General features: G+C 50.7%; 2 protein-coding genes across 4 annotated transcripts in view; both read right to left on the minus strand.

The window, feature by feature from the left end:
* Positions 1–17,054, minus strand: part of LOC144108858 (uncharacterized) — a 42,158-nt gene extending 25,104 nt beyond the window's left edge. Inside the window, exons 1-2 of one of the 3 annotated variants that reach the window (XR_013309526.1) lie at positions 16,957–17,054; positions 5,495–5,649 (exon numbers count right to left, since the gene is read on the minus strand). The gene's annotated coding sequence lies outside the window, so the exon portion shown is untranslated. Of the gene's footprint in view, positions 1–5,494; positions 5,650–14,544; positions 14,593–16,607 lie in introns of those variants that run through there. The other 2 variants (XR_013309528.1, XR_013309527.1) reach the window with 2 other exon arrangements.
* Positions 3–5,487, minus strand: LOC144108857 (uncharacterized). The gene has a single exon (XM_077642079.1). It carries the CDS (start codon positions 5,290–5,292, stop codon positions 442–444), a length of 4,851 nt encoding a protein of 1,616 aa, XP_077498205.1. The 5' UTR covers positions 5,293–5,487; the 3' UTR covers positions 3–441.
* Positions 17,055–17,653: the final 599 nt, after the last annotated feature.

Consider the following 17,653-nt stretch of genomic DNA (forward strand, 5'->3'; position numbering starts at 1 on the left):
GGCAGTGACAGACATGAGTGAAAATTTATTCAACAGGACAGACTTCGTTACTCAACACATGAGGCACTGAAGTAGAGAAACTAAAGAAACCGTTTGAACAGCCATTTCCCGAAATCACAGTGACGAAAATCTCAACATCACTACTGCAAACACGGGGAGCACAGAGGTGATCAAATCGCAAGCCAGTGCTATGACGTGAAAGCCTCAGTTAACCTGTGCACTGTGGGTTCAAGAGATCTAACGGTACACATCACTCAGGACGGTGTTAGGTGCCTCGCACTGGGGCCGTTACTCTAAAGAAAAACAACAGGAAACACAAGATTTCAGTCGCCAGCGTGAGTTCTGCAGGGCCTGACACGATAACTGCACAGTGTACAAACTGTAAACATTGTGTCCAACAGCAGCAAACGCGCCACTGCCTAACAGCTGCAACCACACTGTTCACAGCGCGCTCAGGGTGAAGGCCGACTTCCACAGGCTAGCGAAAGCCACTTCCCGCCTCCTGGGACAACCGGCGTAGGTAGCGGGGTGCGGACCGAAGCAGTTGGCACACAACGGCTGCCTGCGCGCGCAGTTTTCCACGCAATAACGGGCACCGCAGTTCTTGCAACGGCTCACCGACACACATTCGTTCGCCGTATGGCCGAACCGCAGGCACTTGAAGCACTGGAACGGCGCCTCGATGTATTCTTCCACTGTGAAGCGGTCGGAACCCAGCTCGAGCACGCTGGGCATCGTGGCGTCCGGTTTGAACGTGAGGATAACGCTGCTGCGCGGGCACTCCTCGACAGAGCCGTCGTACAGCCGCTTGAACGTGAACTGACGCCTCGCGCGCACCACGCCCGCGTCCGAGAAGCGCTCGGTGAGCTGCTCGTTCGTGTAGTGGTGCGGCACGCCCCGAATCTTGGCCTCGTGCCGCAGGTACATGCTGGGTATGACCGCCTCCACTTTGGCGCCGCCTAGCCTCTTGAGGCTGAGCAGCTTTACAGCGTCCGCCGTCGTCGCCACGTTGACGCAAAGGAAGCCCGCTCGGTTAAGCTTCTGGTTGACGACGTTGTCGCCGATGATTTCATCAAGGTCACGCGTGATTCGTTCGCCGCGAATGTGCCAGAAGCTGTGGGGAGGGCTGATAGCCTTGAAGACGACGGGAATACCGAATATTTGGCCTTCGGTGGCGGGTCCTGGACGGTAAGCACCGCTGCTTCTTGTGTCACTATATTGGCCGTCTTCGTCGCTGCTGGCGTACGTGCGGCTTGCCCTCGCAGATCGCCTTTTGGGAGAAGCGCTCCTTGACTTAGTACTCTTCTTTGAGTTTGAGTGCTCTGATTCCTCAGAGTCCGAGCTGACTTCACGTTTGGTTCCTCGCGGGCGCCTTGACTTAGAACTCTTCCTTGAGTATGAGTCCTCTGATTCTTCAGAGTCCGAGCTGACGTCACGTTTGGTGGTGGATGTGCTACTCTCTGATGTGAGGTCTCTTTCTTTGTCGCAGTTGTCCCCATCGCCTACTGTGTCCGTAGAATTGGCGCTCGGCTCCTTGCTGGCGTCTGCTGTTTTGTCTTCGGCAAACGGAATTCCTTCCTTAGAACATTCAGGTGTGGAGGATGACACCTCCTGGTCGTTCAACGCGGGCTCACTGCCTGAAGATGCCTCTTTATCGGTAATCACTTTGCATTCGCGAGGCGCCAAAGTTTTCTCGCTGTTCTCGGCAATTTCTTCAGTCTTCAGCGTCTCTTGTTTTACTACCGACGTTGACTTCTGGTTCGTCACTGAGGGTGCCTGGCTGCCCAAGCCCTCTTCAGAGTTCTCTAAGCCATAACCACGGCACTTCAAAGGGTCCTCATTGGTACCGTTCGACGGCTTCGAGGGATCAGGAGTACCCGGACCACATTTGCTTAAAGGACCCTCGCTTCCTATCGTAGCTTCCCGCTTTTTTGGTTCAGCTTCCAGATTCTTCGACTCAGCAGCTTTCTTCTTCTGATTAGCTGGGTGCTTCATGATTAGCGGCTGCAGTCTATTGAGCCCGGGTTTCCTGTTCTGTGGCCCGGTGTTTTGGCTTTGAATTACATTTTTATTTGACAAATCAGCTTGATTAACAGTCGTAGGGGCTGGCTGGCTCTCAAGCTTTTTCAATGGGAGTGCATTGGGTCCAACGCCGGTAATAGCTTTGTCGCTTGACACGTTTAGTCCTGTGCAGCCTGCATCGAGGTCCCGCAAATCAACTTTCGAGTTAATGTTCTGTGCATCCGTGCTAGCCAACTCAACGGCATCGGTAGGAGTCGGCACATTAGGGTCGTACATCTCGTTTGGCGATTTCGAATTCCCTAGTTTCAGCTTTCCAACGTTACCGCCAAGTTTTGGGGCAGGTAGTGCACTTGTCATTTGCACTTGACCAGCAGGAGGAGGTGAACCTTGTTTCTGGCTTTCTGCAGTGGCAGCTTGTTGCCCTTGCAAATAGCTTGGACTGAAAGGTGGCTGCGGGAAGCTTGTTGCAACGCCTGGACCCTGTAGTGATCCAGTGAGAAAGCTCGGTATGCCGGGAGGTGGCTCTAGGCTTCGCGTCTTTGCCGACGGCTGATCTCCAGGTTTGCTCTGAATTGTAGGAGAGATTGTCGGTTGATTGGCATCCAAAGAAGTAACTGGCTTAGTGTGGCTCACCAAAGCATGGGGTGCGCAAGTGCGGGACCCTTCCTGGTTCGCAGGAGCAGGAAAACGCGCTTGCGCTTGAGCCAAAAGGGGCGGAGGCAATGAGAAACGCACCTTAGGGTATGCTGTGGTCAGTGGGCGAGGCTCTTGGTTTTTAAGAGGAGTGGCCGCACTGATATCGAGATGTGGCATGTTGATAGAAGTGGCTGTCATGTGCTGAGGAGCTGCACATACTGGTAGCGGTCTTGAGGAGGGCTGTTGAGGAAGTGAGGAAACGGTAGGCAGTGAAATGGCTCTGGGCAGGCTGTCAGAGCTCGGGGATTGCCGTCCACTGTGAGGGTAGTCTCGTCCGAATTGTTTTCGGGGGTCACGGGAGACTTTCGAAGTGATTGGTGGTGGCTGCTGGCCTGTAGGAGTAACAGAGGGCTTCTCATCGTTGTGTACGGAACTTATTTGATACCTAGGTCCCCCAGGTTTATCTGCTTGCGGCACTTTTTGGAAACATGGAGGTACCTCTTCGTAACCCGGTTGTTCTTTGCACCCACGCAGCCATGGAGGGCTAGGAGGCGGCTGAAGTTTACCCTCACTGGGGATAGACGGCGGCTTCTCTCCTTTAAAGCCACTTGCCTCCATCACGCTGAGAGGCCGGTCAACATTGTCCAGACATGCCGGGCGAGGTTTCTGAGGCCCAGGCTGAGTCGGCAACTGAGGGATGCTTCCTGCGAAGGAGAGGCTTTGAGTACGCTGCCATGTATGATCCGTTGGCGCAGGAGGCCGCAATTCTTGCACAGGCAAAGCCTGCTGCTGTTGCTGAACGGATATAGGTAGCTGCTGGCAGGAACCTGATTCAGTACGGCTCGCACTTCTGGCTTGTTGCGTGATGATCGAACCAAATGGCGCTCTCTCTGCTATGTTGGGGCTGGGCAGCTGCGCGTGGGGAATTGAAGTAGCTGGAAGGCCTTGGATGCCTGCGTGGATTCCACTAAACCCTACAGGCAGTTGTGCTTTACATTCTGTGTTGATCGGTTCTTGGAGGCGATCGGACTTGACAGCTCGATCTTCACCGGTTGCTGGGAGCTTTGGCCATGGGCAACCACCGGCATCAACGGCTCTTTCATGAGCGCCGGAATACGGTGGGTCTGCTTCACGACTATTCCCTTCATTTGGCCGTCCACGGCCATCAGAATTATCAGGTAGTTCTCGGCGCTCAGGCTTGACAGGTTCTTCTCCTTTATGGCTTTTCTGGATATTCGGCAAAACAGGATAACAAATAGCTGATCGTTCCTGGCGACCGGGGGTTGCAACGTGGTCTGCGTCCCCTCTCTTTTCGATCTTCAACAGATCAGGACGTGTTCCGTGCCTGTCAGGCAGCTCTCGTTCTTCGTAAGCTGAGCCTGAATGCAAGCCATGGCTACTGCTCCGAGACACATTTCGAGGAATATACGGCTCTCTTGGGCCACTCGTTCCAGGCAGCGGATCCTGATCAGCAGAAGCAGGCCTTCCTCGGCTGTTGCCTTCCAAGTGCCCCGGATGGAAGGGACTTGCTCCGAGACCAGAAAAGCTAGGTGGGCGTTCATCGTAGTATGGGACACCCGGGCGCTCTTGACGACGCTCTTGGGGCTCTTCCGGATGTGAATCCCAATGATCGTAACCCCTGCGGGGGACCGGCTGTTCACAGTAGTTGGACGTAGCTCGCTGCTTACGGTCCCAGTCTAGATGCTCACTTGAATCGGCAGGGCGGAGATGCAAATCCATGCAGCCCTCTGGTCTTTGTCGGAAAAGCGGAGGCGGCGAACGCTTTTCACCGGTGTCTCGGAAGTCTTCCCGATTGGGGCCATGTCGACTTGGGTGCCAAGGTTCGCGCCAGGCTCCACGAAACGGAAGAGAATCAACTGGATCTTCAGCAATGCTGCGGGCGTGTTCGAAACCGGGAGGCCGTGGACGCCAGCTACCGACATTTGGCGGTGTCCCGCGGTGATCGAATGGGTACGGGTGGCCTCGATCGCCATCGCCTCGCCGCATGCTTGGCTTCCCCGGTGGGCCTTCCAGTTCTGTTTCCATGCCAAAACGGGACCGGCCGGCGTGTGGGATCTGAGTGCCAAAAGGCCGGTCTCTCATGTCTTTAGGAATGCCGAATGGTTCCTCTTCAGGGCGAGGCCTTGGAGGACCGAAGGACGGTCTTGACCGGACTTCACATCCAAGGGGTCGTTCAGGATCTGGGTGGAAAGGAGGGCTAAGAGGACGACGTGAACGGTCCGAGAAAGTAGCAAACCGCTCAGGATCCCCACGGCGACCAGGACGGTAGTCGTAAGATTCCAGGCACAACTCGTCGTACTCGACAGAATATAGTCTCCGGCGGTCGCTGCCACCATCCCCGAGTATTGTGCTCTGAAACGAATGACGCCGTTCGCTCCCTGGACTGGGAAGACGACGCAGGTGCCCTGAAGGGCACGCCTCTCCGTCTGCCCTCGGATCTCGCCACATTTGCCGCGAGTGCGGCGCACTGGGGAAATACGGACTTGATTCGGCACGCGTCGACGTCCACCCAGCTGCTGCCTTGGAATGCAAGGGCCTATCGGTGGGGTGGTGGCGGCGTGGACTGAGCTCCAGCTTAGGTCTACTTCGAGGTTCGTTTTTTGTGTCGTTCATTGTGGACCTCACAATTGGTGGCCGAATCCGGTGCAGGAGACAAAGCGGTAGTCACGTGACGGCGGCTGACAGGCGAAGCGTCTTGGGTCTCGGGTCTGTAAGGCGCAGTTAACAAAGCGCGACGCCTGTGTTGCTTCTCTTCAGGAATGTCGCATAGTTGCGTGAAAAAGAAAAAAAAAGAAGGAACGAGGAAAACACTTGCCGTGGCTGCTGCTCGGTGAAGTTTCAGCGAGCCTGGACGCGAAGATACGTTCTAGTCCAACTGGGCGCTCGAGGGTTTCTCTTTTTCATCGTTTCTTAGTTGGCCTCTGTAGGGTCTTCATCTTCCTTGGCTGCCTATGCTGTGAACAGGCGCACCTGCGAACAATAGTGCTGTCAGTAATTATGCGGTTCCTGTAACGAATACTTAGTCGCTCACTAATCTAATTAGTGCATTCTTAATACTGTCACGCCCCGGCAACGAAATAGTTGCGTAAAGGTTATCAAGTTTCATTGCTTAGTCGTAGCTAGGCTGCGCACTGCAGAAGTTCACTGTAAAAGCTCTCAGATATTTTTGATAATACTATTCTTTTACAAATATAGTGTTCAAGTAATACTCTTGTTAGGGCGAGTTGGTTCATTTTTTAAAACGGTACCCTGTACAAGTCATTTGTGTTTCTTTGTTGTGTCCGGTCTTCTTCGCAAGTACGTACCCTTTCAAAAATACAGTGGCAAATCAAGCTAACACCCGGACTTTTCAGAACGATTAAATTACGCATAGATTGTCAAGCACGTACAATAAATCAACAAAAAATCAAGGTCATTCAGTCAACTGCAGGTGCATCAGTATACCCTTGCAGAAATTTTAGGTTCTTTTGTCGGGGAGGGCTACCTTTTCCACTGCGGAATCTTAAGAGTGCGCCTTCCACGCCTCTAGCAGCTGAAATGTTGGCTTCCCTTTGAGAAAAATGTCATTGGCAGGAGTCTTTATCCAGCAGTGGACTCAACCAGGTTAATGCTGATGACGGCGAGAGGAAAACGGAAATTCTATTCGTAATATATTGTGAGCATTTGTTTTGCAAGTAGAACCGAAATTCGCCTCAGTTTTGCACTACACTGTAAGTAATGCGCATGAGATTAGTTAGTGTTGAAAAGCCCCATTAATTGTTCCTCTACGAGAAACAATGTTCGGCATATATTGCAGAGAAGAGTACAAATTATCGTCGGAGGGATTGCAAGGAAGTGTAGATTTCAAGCACGGTGGTGTGAGATATGCCTAATTCGTCACTCGGCGGCCGCGAGGACACGAAAGACAATAGAGGCTGGAAAACCAGGGGACGTTGCTCCAGCAGACTGCCTTCTTTGCGAGTACACTCGTACCTGGATATTTCTAGGAAAGTATGCACACTCGTTATCAAAAGATTAGAAACCGGGGCCCAGTTTAGGTCCTTTCTGCGCCTCGCTGTGTGCCTCGTTATACCACACTGTGGCGCCCACGGGTGTTCGCTTCTAAGGCTGTGCACTGGAGCCCCACTACACAGCGAACTCCTTTGGCCTCTTTTATTTTGACAAAGGCTGTACATGAGATGAGGGTACTTGCGCGCAGCTCAATCTTAATATCGTAGTATATTTAAACACACTGTGTGTTTAAATAATTTACCCAAACGTGGTCACGTGATGTACCACCAGGGTTGCCGTTGGTGGCTACTTTGAGCAAAATTTCAAACCTGTCTGTCGATGAAAAGTTCAGGTTGGCTGCGTGGATACTTTGAGCTTTTCTTCTGGCGCATTTACTAGTCATGGTTTAAAATAGCAGCATCCCACCGGCAGGGTCGTTGCTATAGGGTAGCTAGGGAGCTCACGTGCGCGCTTGGGGCGACTCAAAAGAAGGTGCCATATTTATCTAGACCAAGGAGGAGCCGTGATAGAGCGCTGCTTCCAGCAATTGAAGCAAATGGCGACACAACTCCTGCAGCGGTTTCCAAACGCCTCGTTTTCAATGCGCAGGCTGCATGCAATTAATCCTGATGGCAAAAAAAAAAACGCGAAGGAGCCATGAAGACATACTGAAGCTGCCGCTGCATATTTTGTATGTGCCGCCATCGAGTTGGAGTCAGAAATGCGGCTACTGCAAACAATCACCATGAACTTGATCGCACTAGCGAATGCCCTTTTCCACACCTGGCTCAATAGGGCACAAAATTTTGTCATTCTCTGCTTCTAACTCTGATGCTGAGAGTGTCTTCCCCTCTTTTAGCTAAGTAAAAAACAGATGCGCAACAAAATGAAGCTTGACTGCCTAATGGTGATTCCACGAATCAAGTTCGATATAAGGCTTCAAGGCTTGAACAGTTGCAATGTCGAACTGGCTAGAACGTGACAAAATTACTCTCGCAAGTTCACACTAAGTACGCGCACTGGACATTTATTAATTAATTTATTTATTTGCAACGTACCTGCGCCTTGAGGACCAAGAAAAACGGCAAAAATTTGTGCTCTTTTGTTTCTTGCTTGATTCAAAATACTAACATTTATTATACTTTGATGACAGTTGTATTCATAATATCGCTTCTATTCCATTTGGCTACATATTCGGCGCTAAGAGTGAATGGCAACGCAACTTATGGCTATTTTCATCTCATGTCTTAATAATAAATAATAATTGGTTTTTGGGGAAAGGAAATGGCGCAGTATCTGTCTCATATATCGTTGGACACCTGAACCGCGCCGTAAGGGAAGGGATAAGGGAGGGAGTGAAAGAAGAAAGGAAGAATGAGGTGCCGTAGTGGAGGGCTCCGGAATAATTTCGACCACCTGGGGATCTTTAACGTGCACTGACATCGCACAGCACACGGGCGCCTTAGCGTTTTTCATGTCTTGGCTCCTTTTAAAATCTGCCCAATGGCAACCCTGTCTACTACACTAATAATGACAGGGTTTCACCTCCAGGTGGCACTTTATTCGATTTCCAATGCCAAATTAAAATTATAAATCCTCGTTTCTTGGATATTGCAGTGCTCAATCCTCACAATGTAAGGCACGATCTTTTCATTTGCACCATAAACTGAATTGACACGTTTCGGTCAGTGGTGCGTGCGTTTTTTTGCCTTTTATTTTATTACAGGTGTATAGCAATGTATGCCTCCCGATTCTTGGCTGGTCCCCCAGTGTGGGTATATGCCATCTTTAGTAAGGCCAACAAAACGACCCAAAGCCAGGCAGTTCGGACGTATGACACGGCATACAGGAGCCCAAACCGGGGACCCAGGCCTGCCTGGTGCAAGGCCAACAGCCAAGGGCCAAGGACGAGCAGATACAGGAACCGACCACCTGGAGGCCGGCAGCCTGGGCACCGGGACCAAGGAGGGAACAAAAAAAATTGACAGTGGCCTAACTTGACTAACCCTGGAATTCAGCGAGAAGCTAGGGCGCTTGCTAAGCATGTGAGGCCCGTCCATGGCAGTTCCGCTACACGCTCGCGACAGCCGTTCTATATATACCCACACGACCACGTGGCTATGACGTGGTATCATATGGTCTTACGACACCCCCATCGTATGTTATCACGTGGCTTCACATCACCCCATCGGATGTTCTTAAGGTCAAACGTGAACCAAAATGTCAACCAATGTCAAAGGTCAGAGGTCAAAGGTCAACTAAAGGCCAGTCAGTCAGTCAATCAGTTTTAATTTGCAGGAAAATCACATCATCCTGCGGGTGGCAGAGACTAAAGGCATGGTTGCCTGACGAGGTCTCTGCCCCCGTAACAAAAGGAGCAACCTACAGCAGCGCAGCAGAGTGCTGGTACAAAAAAGAGAAGCATCGTTACAGATAGTACTCATAGGGCAAGGTCCGGGCTCAAGCACTCGGCACCATAACTGTACCACACATGGTGGTGCGCGGCTGACGCGGTCGGGCTAAAGGTCGTCCACAGGTCATTTTCCGGTCCACGCTACGTCTGCTTTAACTAGAGCAGTGAAGCTTTTCGCTTCAAAAATTATGGGGGTACTTCAGCAATTCTTGTGATGTGCAAATACGAGAGGATTACTTTTCGCTGAGTTCACAGTGCACACCTCTCCGTCTGCACCGAAACAGTCACCTAGCTCGACGGGTTGTTGTTGAAGTCCTTGTCTTGGCGTATGAGGCGACGCCGGCTGCAACGCTGTGCTCCAGGAAGTGTGATGACGTGATTCGCGCGCCGCGTTTCGGCCACAACGGGGTCAACGCAAAACGCCAATAAACCCAATGAACACCAGTGGCCTAAATTAGTGCTCACTTGTTTCTATAGGCAGGGTTTCAACTATAGGCCGTCGGCGTTCATTGGCTTTGGCGTTGACAACGTTCTAGACTCTGATGATTTTGAGGAAAGGGCGCATAACTGGCTCTTTGGGTCAGTGGACGCCTCAATCGCACTTTGAGGTACGTGGCGATGGTGAGGGAGAGATGAGCGCTGCATGCATTAGCGCATGCATTAGCTGACACGCGGCACTGCAGCAATAAGCCGCAGCGTTCATCGGGTGACCAACTTCTCGCGATCAACCATTAACAGCCAAGGTGGGCGCGCTGCCTATCTAGTATACGGAACGCACTCAACGTTACAGACGCCAAGCCGCGTCTACTTGCCCGACACACCACAACTTTCGCTCTCTAACAAGGTTCAGCGGTAGTTGAACCGCAGCTAATTTTAAAGCGAAAGCTTTACTACTCCAGCCAGCGAGATATTTCGGCTCGTCGCGCACTTTAGCCGTATGCCGCAAGCTGTGTGCCGTGGCCGACGAACGACCTTGAGCCGTCGTTGCCTAGCAACGCCGCAGCCGCGTTCCAATAGATGGCGCCGCCGTCGACGCCGCTGCCGTCACCGCTCGCTCCACCAGATGTGCTCCGCTGTGATAGAGGGAGAGGAGCTGTCACCTCGTGGGGGTATATATGTATATATGCGCTTCGCCTCAGTGCATTGTACAGGGACCATGATACCTGATACCTGATTTAATATCTGCTGCGGGTCCTTGGACCCAAGATATTAGACTTACTTTTGGAATTGGGCGCTCGGCTACTGATCCGGAGTTCCCGGGTTCGTACCCGACCGCGGAGGCTGCGTTTTTATGGAGGCGAAACGCTAAGGCGCCCGTGTGCTGTGCGATGTCAGTGCACGATGTCAGTGCAAGATCCCCAGATGGTCGAAATTATTCCGAAGCCCTCCACTGCGAAACCTCTTCCTTCCTTTCTTCTTTCACTCCCTCCTTTATCCCTTCCCTTACGGCGCGGTTCAGGCGTCCAACGATATATGAGACAGATAATGCGCCATTTCCTTTCCCCAAAAACCAATTATTATTATTATTATTATTATTATAGAATATGGCGGAGTGCTCGGCCTGAAGCATTCTGGCATGGGTCGGCCCGGTATTGCACTGCCTCCGGGATCGGCCCGGGGCATATAAGCGCGCACCTTTTCTTTCTGTCTTTGATCTCCTATCCTTTAACTGTCCTACTTTCAGCACGCGGCAGTGAGCGTGGCTCGGTTTGAGCCAGTAGGCTGGCCCGTGCATTATCCTTTTCTTCCTATCAGCAACAGCAGCAGTCAGTGTATTGTAGTCGTTATGCAGAACGCGAAAGAGACGCAACAACGACAGAACGAAGCGAGGAAGAGACAACGCGCTCTAGAGACGCGAGAAGGACGCGCCGCAAGATTCGAGAAGCGTCGCAACGAAGATGCGGCTAGAAGTGCCACGTCCCGGAGTGACTCTTCAACTGCTGAAGAGACCGGTTTGAGTTCACGAGAGCGTCGTAACGAGACGCTGCGTAGACGACGGGCCGAGGAAACGAAGCTTTCGCAATTCAACTAGGGTTCACCAGAGCTAAACCACAGCCAATTTTTCACCGCCGCCACCTTGGCGTTTATGCCGCATCCCTGCAGCCAGAAGTGTCAGTCCAGAGGCACCTCGGTTAGCATGCGACTTACGTTTGCGGTCTGCCGCCGTCTTTGGATGCTGGGGGGTCTACCATATGACGCCGCGAAGGAACCGGCTCTCCACTCACCGAAGCTCCGACACTCGCCGAAGGCACGGTGTCCATCTAAAAGGAAAGCTTCTCTGTTCCCGCAGACACGTGACGCACCCTGTCACAAGACTCGGCGGGTCAGCCACGGAGCAATGCAGACACTTTCCACTCGCCCTGACTTCTGCGGAGCTAACACAGCGCCAACCCCTGATCCACGATCTGCCTTGACGTCTGTGAGCGGCGTCTCCCTCTCATTGCTTGATTGCGGTGTGACGTCACGACGACTGTCGACCAATCCTGAATTGTGACAACGCGCGCGGATCTTCACGTGAACGTTCGCTCCAATGCTATCGCGTTAATAACAAGGTGTGGCTGGCCCCTCTAACCGGTCGTTGGCTGAGCAGGAATTACACGATGAAAATAAGGTGCACCGTGCAGAACTGGCAAAAGTTAAACAGGGAATCCGAGGCCTATAACCAACGCAAGCACAGGCATTCACCCGCCGAGGTGGCACAGTGGTTAGCGCGCCCGGATACAGAGCAGGAGTTCCTGGGTTCTAACACGGCCTCGACGGCCCCGTTTCGATGGAGGCGAAACGCAAAGGCGCCAGTGTGCTGTGCGATATCAGTGCACCTTAAAGATAATAATAATAATAATAATAATAATAATAATAATAATAATAATAATAATAATTGGTTTTTTGGGGAAAGGAAATGGCGCAGTATCTGTCTCATATATCTTTGGACACCTGAACCGCGCCATAAGGAAAGGGATAAAGGAGGGAGTGAAAGAAGAAAGGAAGAATAGGTGCCGTAGTGGAGGGCTCCGGAATAATTTCGACCACCTGGGGATCTTTAACGTGCACTGACATCGCACAGCACACGGGCGCCTTAGCGTTTTTCCTCCATAAAGACGCAGCCGCCGCGGTCGGGTTCGAACCCGGGAACTCCGGATCAGTAGTCGAGCGCCCTAACCACTGAGCCACCGCGGCGGGGCCCTTAAAGATCCCCAGGTGGTCGAAATTATTCCTGAGCCCTCCACTACGGCACCTCCTCTACACCTTTCGATCCCGCCTGCCTCCCTTTCCTTACGGCGCGGTTCAGGTGTACACCGAGATGTGAGACAATTACTGCACAATTTCCTTTCCTCAAAAACCAATTTTCATTTTTTTCCTATACATATATCACGAAGAGCATGACAGTCAAAGTAAGGTACCATACATACCACCCAAAACACAGTCAACCAGTCACAGAATCAGACCAGACCCTTGGCTATACGGGAGCTCATTAAACTAACAGCCCATCAATTTCTATCGATCCCCACACGCCCAGTGGCATTTTCAATCGAAGATACAGTAGACTAACAGCTACGGGCATTGGAATTGGATAAAAAAGAACGGCTCTAGGTATTTAAGGAACGAATGCAGCAGCAAGACCAAATATAAGTCGACCAGATAATGGAACAAATACTGGAAGACTTGTTCCATCAGCACACCGTGCATGGTATTCAACAGAAAATCGAGGTTGCCATAGAAAAGTTACTGATCCGGAGTTCCCGGCTTCTAACCCGATCGCGGCGGCTGCGTTTTTATGGAGGAAAGACGCTAAGGCGCCCGTGTGCTGTGCGATGTCAGTGCACGTTAAAGATCCCCAGGTGGTCAAAATTATTCCCGAGCCCTCCACTACGCCACCTCTTTCTTCCTTTCTTCTTTCAGTCCCTCTTTTATCCCTTCCCTTACGGCGCGGTTCAGGTGTCCAACGATATACGAGACAGATACTGCGCCATTTCATTTCTCCAAAAACCAATTATAGATAGAAAAGTTGTCGTCCAGGCTCCAAACGATCGAAATGAAGCTAGACAGAAAAAGTGGGGGGGTGGGTGGGGGGGGGGGGGGGGGGTTAACGTAGTTCATCCGAGTAGCCATGCGAAATAAAGTGTTCACTCTGCAATTGGAGGGGACACTTAAGCTCCGCCTTAAGGCTTTCTCGCACACAAGACACGACGATGAAAAGGTTTCTGCTCGTTGTTCCTACGCCTGGAGAAGTGCTTTCGCACTATTATATACAGGACATTGTGGATCTCTCCGAGACATGAAAACTGAGCAAGCTAGGCGGGAGAATCGCGGAGCGAACAGCATTTTGGCGGTAAAATTCTGCGCGAACGCACGAAGGACACACAAAGGGGACAAAACAAGTGCTGTCTCGCAACTAAGATTTATTAAGAAGGAACGCAAAAATATAAAACGACAGGTGCGATAGGTACGAAGTACACAGATAGAGTCGAGGGCACTATCACCTCCAAAGCTCAAAACCCCGAATGCACTGCGTCACAGATAAAAAAAAAAAAGGTGGTACATCAAGAGGCATCTAAAAAACCTATCTCACTATCATATAACGCGACCATGATAGTGATATATGATAGTGAGATAGCTTTTTTAGATTCCTCTTGATGTACCACCTTTTTTATCTGTGACGCAGTGCATTCGGGGTTTTGAACTTTAGAGGTGATAGTGCCCTCGTCGCTATCTGTGTACTTCGTACCTATCGCACCTGTGTCGTTTTTCTGTATATGTATGCATTATTGCGTTCCTTCTTAATAAATCTTAGTTGCGAGACAGCGCTTGTTTTGTCCCCTTTTTGTGTCCTTCGTCCGTTCGCGCTGAATTTTACCGCCAAAATGAACTACATCCAACTCGCCCAACTCACCATTCTTCTGCAAACAGCATACCGGTCGATAAGTTAGTTAGCGACTCAACGATAGTACCTGCACATACACTTCACCCAACCATGGCCAAGCGGCATAACCCAAGTGTATGTCACTGGAACTTCAGGGGCTTTAAAGCATAAAACGGAGTCCATCCAAAAACACATCGAAGCCTATAATTCACAGCCAGCAATCAGTGTCTTACAAGAGGTTGACGCAGAAGCGAAATTGCGGGGGTGCACTAACCATCAAAACAGGGCCAGGGACATGTATCCTTGTAAACAAGGAATACGCGACAACTACTGTAGACTAACAACTCCACACAGAAATAGAATATGCATTCATAAGCGTGCCCCCCTCCTCAACGGGGCAGCCGGCTTGGACTCTTTCATGCTAGATGTCTACAGCAGGCCCCGCATGCGGAATGACACATCCGAGGAAATCTCTTTGAAACCCGGAGAATATGCAGATAAGACACCATTATTCATCGTGGGTGACTTAACGCTTGTAGTTACGCCTGTACACTAGAGAAAATAGGAAGTCGGCTGAAGCTATCAGTAAGGACACGCTTACCCGCCTCATGGACCTTCGGCGCTCCACACGCGTAGGAAATAGTACCTGCAATGACACGTCAAGAGTGGTCGTTATAGCGAATGGGCTAACAGAGAGGAAAACCTCCGGAGTGACCCGTACATCGTGGCCACCATGCTTGAAAGCAGTCGACTCCGCAAACAGCGAGGCAAAGCTAGGCTTACTGATTGAGAAGCCTTCCGAAAGGAATAAAGAGACAACTTTATTTGCCACAGGTGTCATGAATTAGGACAGGACAGTATTGCGTGGCCCCCAGGTTGGGGCGACGGTACCTCCGAAGGGTAGACGGAAGCTCTCCTTCTCAGAGATTGAAGATATGTGTAACAGCGGAGCAAATACCTCATCAGCCTCTAGGAGGAAGTCACTAGGACTGAATAATAATAATAATAATAATTGGTTTTTGGTGGAAAGGAAATGGCGCAGTATCTGTCTCATATATCGTTGGACACCTGAACCGCGCCGTAAGGGAAGGGTAAAGGAGGGAGTGAAAGAAGAAATGAAGAAAGAGGCGCCGTAGTGGAGGGCTCCGAAATAATTTCGACCACCTGGGGATCTTTAACGTGCACTGACATCGCACAGCACACGGGCGCCTTAGCGTTTTTCCTCCATAAAAACGCAGCCGCTGCGGTCGGGTTCGAACCCGGGAACTCCGGATCAGTAGTCGAGCGCCCTAACCACTGAGCCACCGCGGCGGGGCTCACTAGGACTGTCAAAATTAGGGATGAGGTCCCTGCCATTCTCCTTCCCCATTGGGCAGCCCGCAAAAGATGGCGTAGGCAAAACTTAAACCACCACCTCAAGAAGATCGCAGAAATGAGCACACGAGCTGAGGACTTCGCCTGTCACCTCGCGTGAACCAGCTGGTTCAAAATGCGTGACCTGCTACAGGGCAAGCTCGGAAGACAGAGAAGCTGGAACTGAATGCTATGCTTACTCGATCCTATTAAAAGCAAAGGAGAGCACACACTTAACACCAAACTGGCCTTGCACGGGCCTTCATTTATTAAATATATTCTTTTTACTATTGCTATTCCAGAGGACACAAGATGAAGGAAAGACAGGCAGGCTGCGAACTGCCGCCTAAAGATGCGTAACGGCCGACTGCGTCTGTGGGCAGATTTAAAAGACCGCGAAAATAAAAAGGACAAAGAAAATCAACGACGAAACAGAGTAGAGGAAAAAAAAAATCAAGGCGCTAAATAAATAAGAGCAAGAAGAAAGATAAGACGCACTATGATATGTTGCAGATAAGCCGCGAGTGTAACTTAAGCACTTACTCCCAAATGTCATCGCAGCAATAGCCGGGAGGCGGCGAAAGACTAGATACACGGCGTAAGTTTTCTGTTTCGCGCGTATCGCAAACCACAGCAACGTCATGCTGCTTGCGTTATGCATCAGGAAGTTTCCTTCACATTTGAAACATGGCACAACGCTGCATGCAATCACATCTGCAGATGTTAGGACGCTAATAAATTTTGTATGCTGTATTGATTCAAGCGTGGGCAGACGACGCGCTTAACGTAGCGCTATATAAGCGACAACAGCGCCAGTAGTACCTACGGCTGCCGCTTTGAATAATGTATTCAGCTGGCCGGTATTTCGAGCTGAGGAAGTACGTCCGTACAAGTGACTTGGCAGTATGTTATAATAATGAGGCGGCAGAACAAGACACATATGTGCAGGTCGAGTCTCGTTTGAGATACACCGCCTTGCGATTTTCAGGAAGAACTTGGGATAAATATCCTACGTACTCACTCCAATTGAAAGGGAAATTAACACTTTGATTATCCGTCGGCATTCTGATGATTGTGTGACGTGTGTATGTTCAAAGAATATGCGAAATGAATGCGAAGGGTATATTTCATCTCAGAACCAAGTTTTTTTTTTTTTTCTGTCGGGCAGAACGCTTCGTAAATCGGAACACTTCTCAGCGTTTCACACACGCACTTTTTCACTACACATTACGTAAACTTCGCGTTTCACATACATGAAACGCGGCGAATTACGCTCACGAAAGTAAGAGTTCCGAGGACTCACGTACTTACGAGCATACAATGAAAGTATCAGGAACAACTGCTTCCGAGCACGGCTTGGGTAGCCATGTTTTCCATGCAGACAGCGTCTTCCTCCCAGTTCAAGCAAAGCAACACATCCATTCGTACAACGGTTCACCCGGAAAGAAGTATAAAAGCTACGAAGTGCGGCCACGTAAAAGCAAATGTGAGCGTCCACAATACGCTGCGCATGTGGGCCCCACGCAACCTTTGAAAACAATACATCCTTTTTCCGTTTTGAACAGGTAAACAGGTGAAAAAGCGTCGGGTATCAACAACTTGGTATTTATGAATCTATCCAACGCATTTTTACGCATTTAAATGGTTAAAATGAGCTTACGTGGACGAAAGCTTCGAAAGTGTGCTTTGTGCGTGCGGCTGCTCACAGATGTTTTCACAGCGCCGCGCCGACGGCCGGCCGGAATGCGCTCCAGCGCGACCTGACGGAGGCGCCGCGAACTCGTTTGCGCACATGTTTGCACAACATGCGCATGCGCGTTCGCGCCTTCCAGCTGTAGAAGCATCATCGTTCTCCTCTCTGCCCCTCTTCTGACCTTCGTTCTCGCGGCGGCTGGAATGCCGCGGTCTCTTCACACACTTTTTGTCAATTTCAGCTGCGCTCGAGAGCTCCGCCGAGTCGACGGACGGTGCAATAGACGCGGCGCACGAGTCGCGACTGAAGTCTCATTGCCTAGGGCGCTAAGCTGCGCAGTATATTTATTCTCTGGTTTGATTTCGGCAGCGGCGGTCGTTATTCAGAATAGAGTTGGAGGTACAAGGATTTCGGTGTACTTCAGTAAACCTCTCGCAGAGTAAACAGGACCTTCGCTGCTGTGTGCCTCAAAGCCGAAAGCGCTGGTCTTCTTAGGTTAATTAGTCCAATCAATCAATCAGGCGCATTTCAGTTCTCCCTTCCTAAACCACAATTCGGATATAGCTACGTCATCGTTTTATTGCTACTACTTAAAATTACCAGCGTTTACGCGCCGATGTGGGAAACGTTATAATGTTGTATAGCCAAGTAATTACAGCCCCCC

Source organism: Amblyomma americanum, chromosome 10 (assembly GCF_052857255.1).
Source record: "Amblyomma americanum isolate KBUSLIRL-KWMA chromosome 10, ASM5285725v1, whole genome shotgun sequence".
NCBI classification, from domain to species: domain Eukaryota; kingdom Metazoa; phylum Arthropoda; class Arachnida; order Ixodida; family Ixodidae; genus Amblyomma; species Amblyomma americanum.

Bases quoted from the DNA above. Each gene is read 5' to 3' on its own strand.
- LOC144108857 (XM_077642079.1), bottom strand. From the start codon at position 5,292: ATGAACGACACAAAAAACGAACCTCGAAGTAGACCTAAGCTGGAGCTC.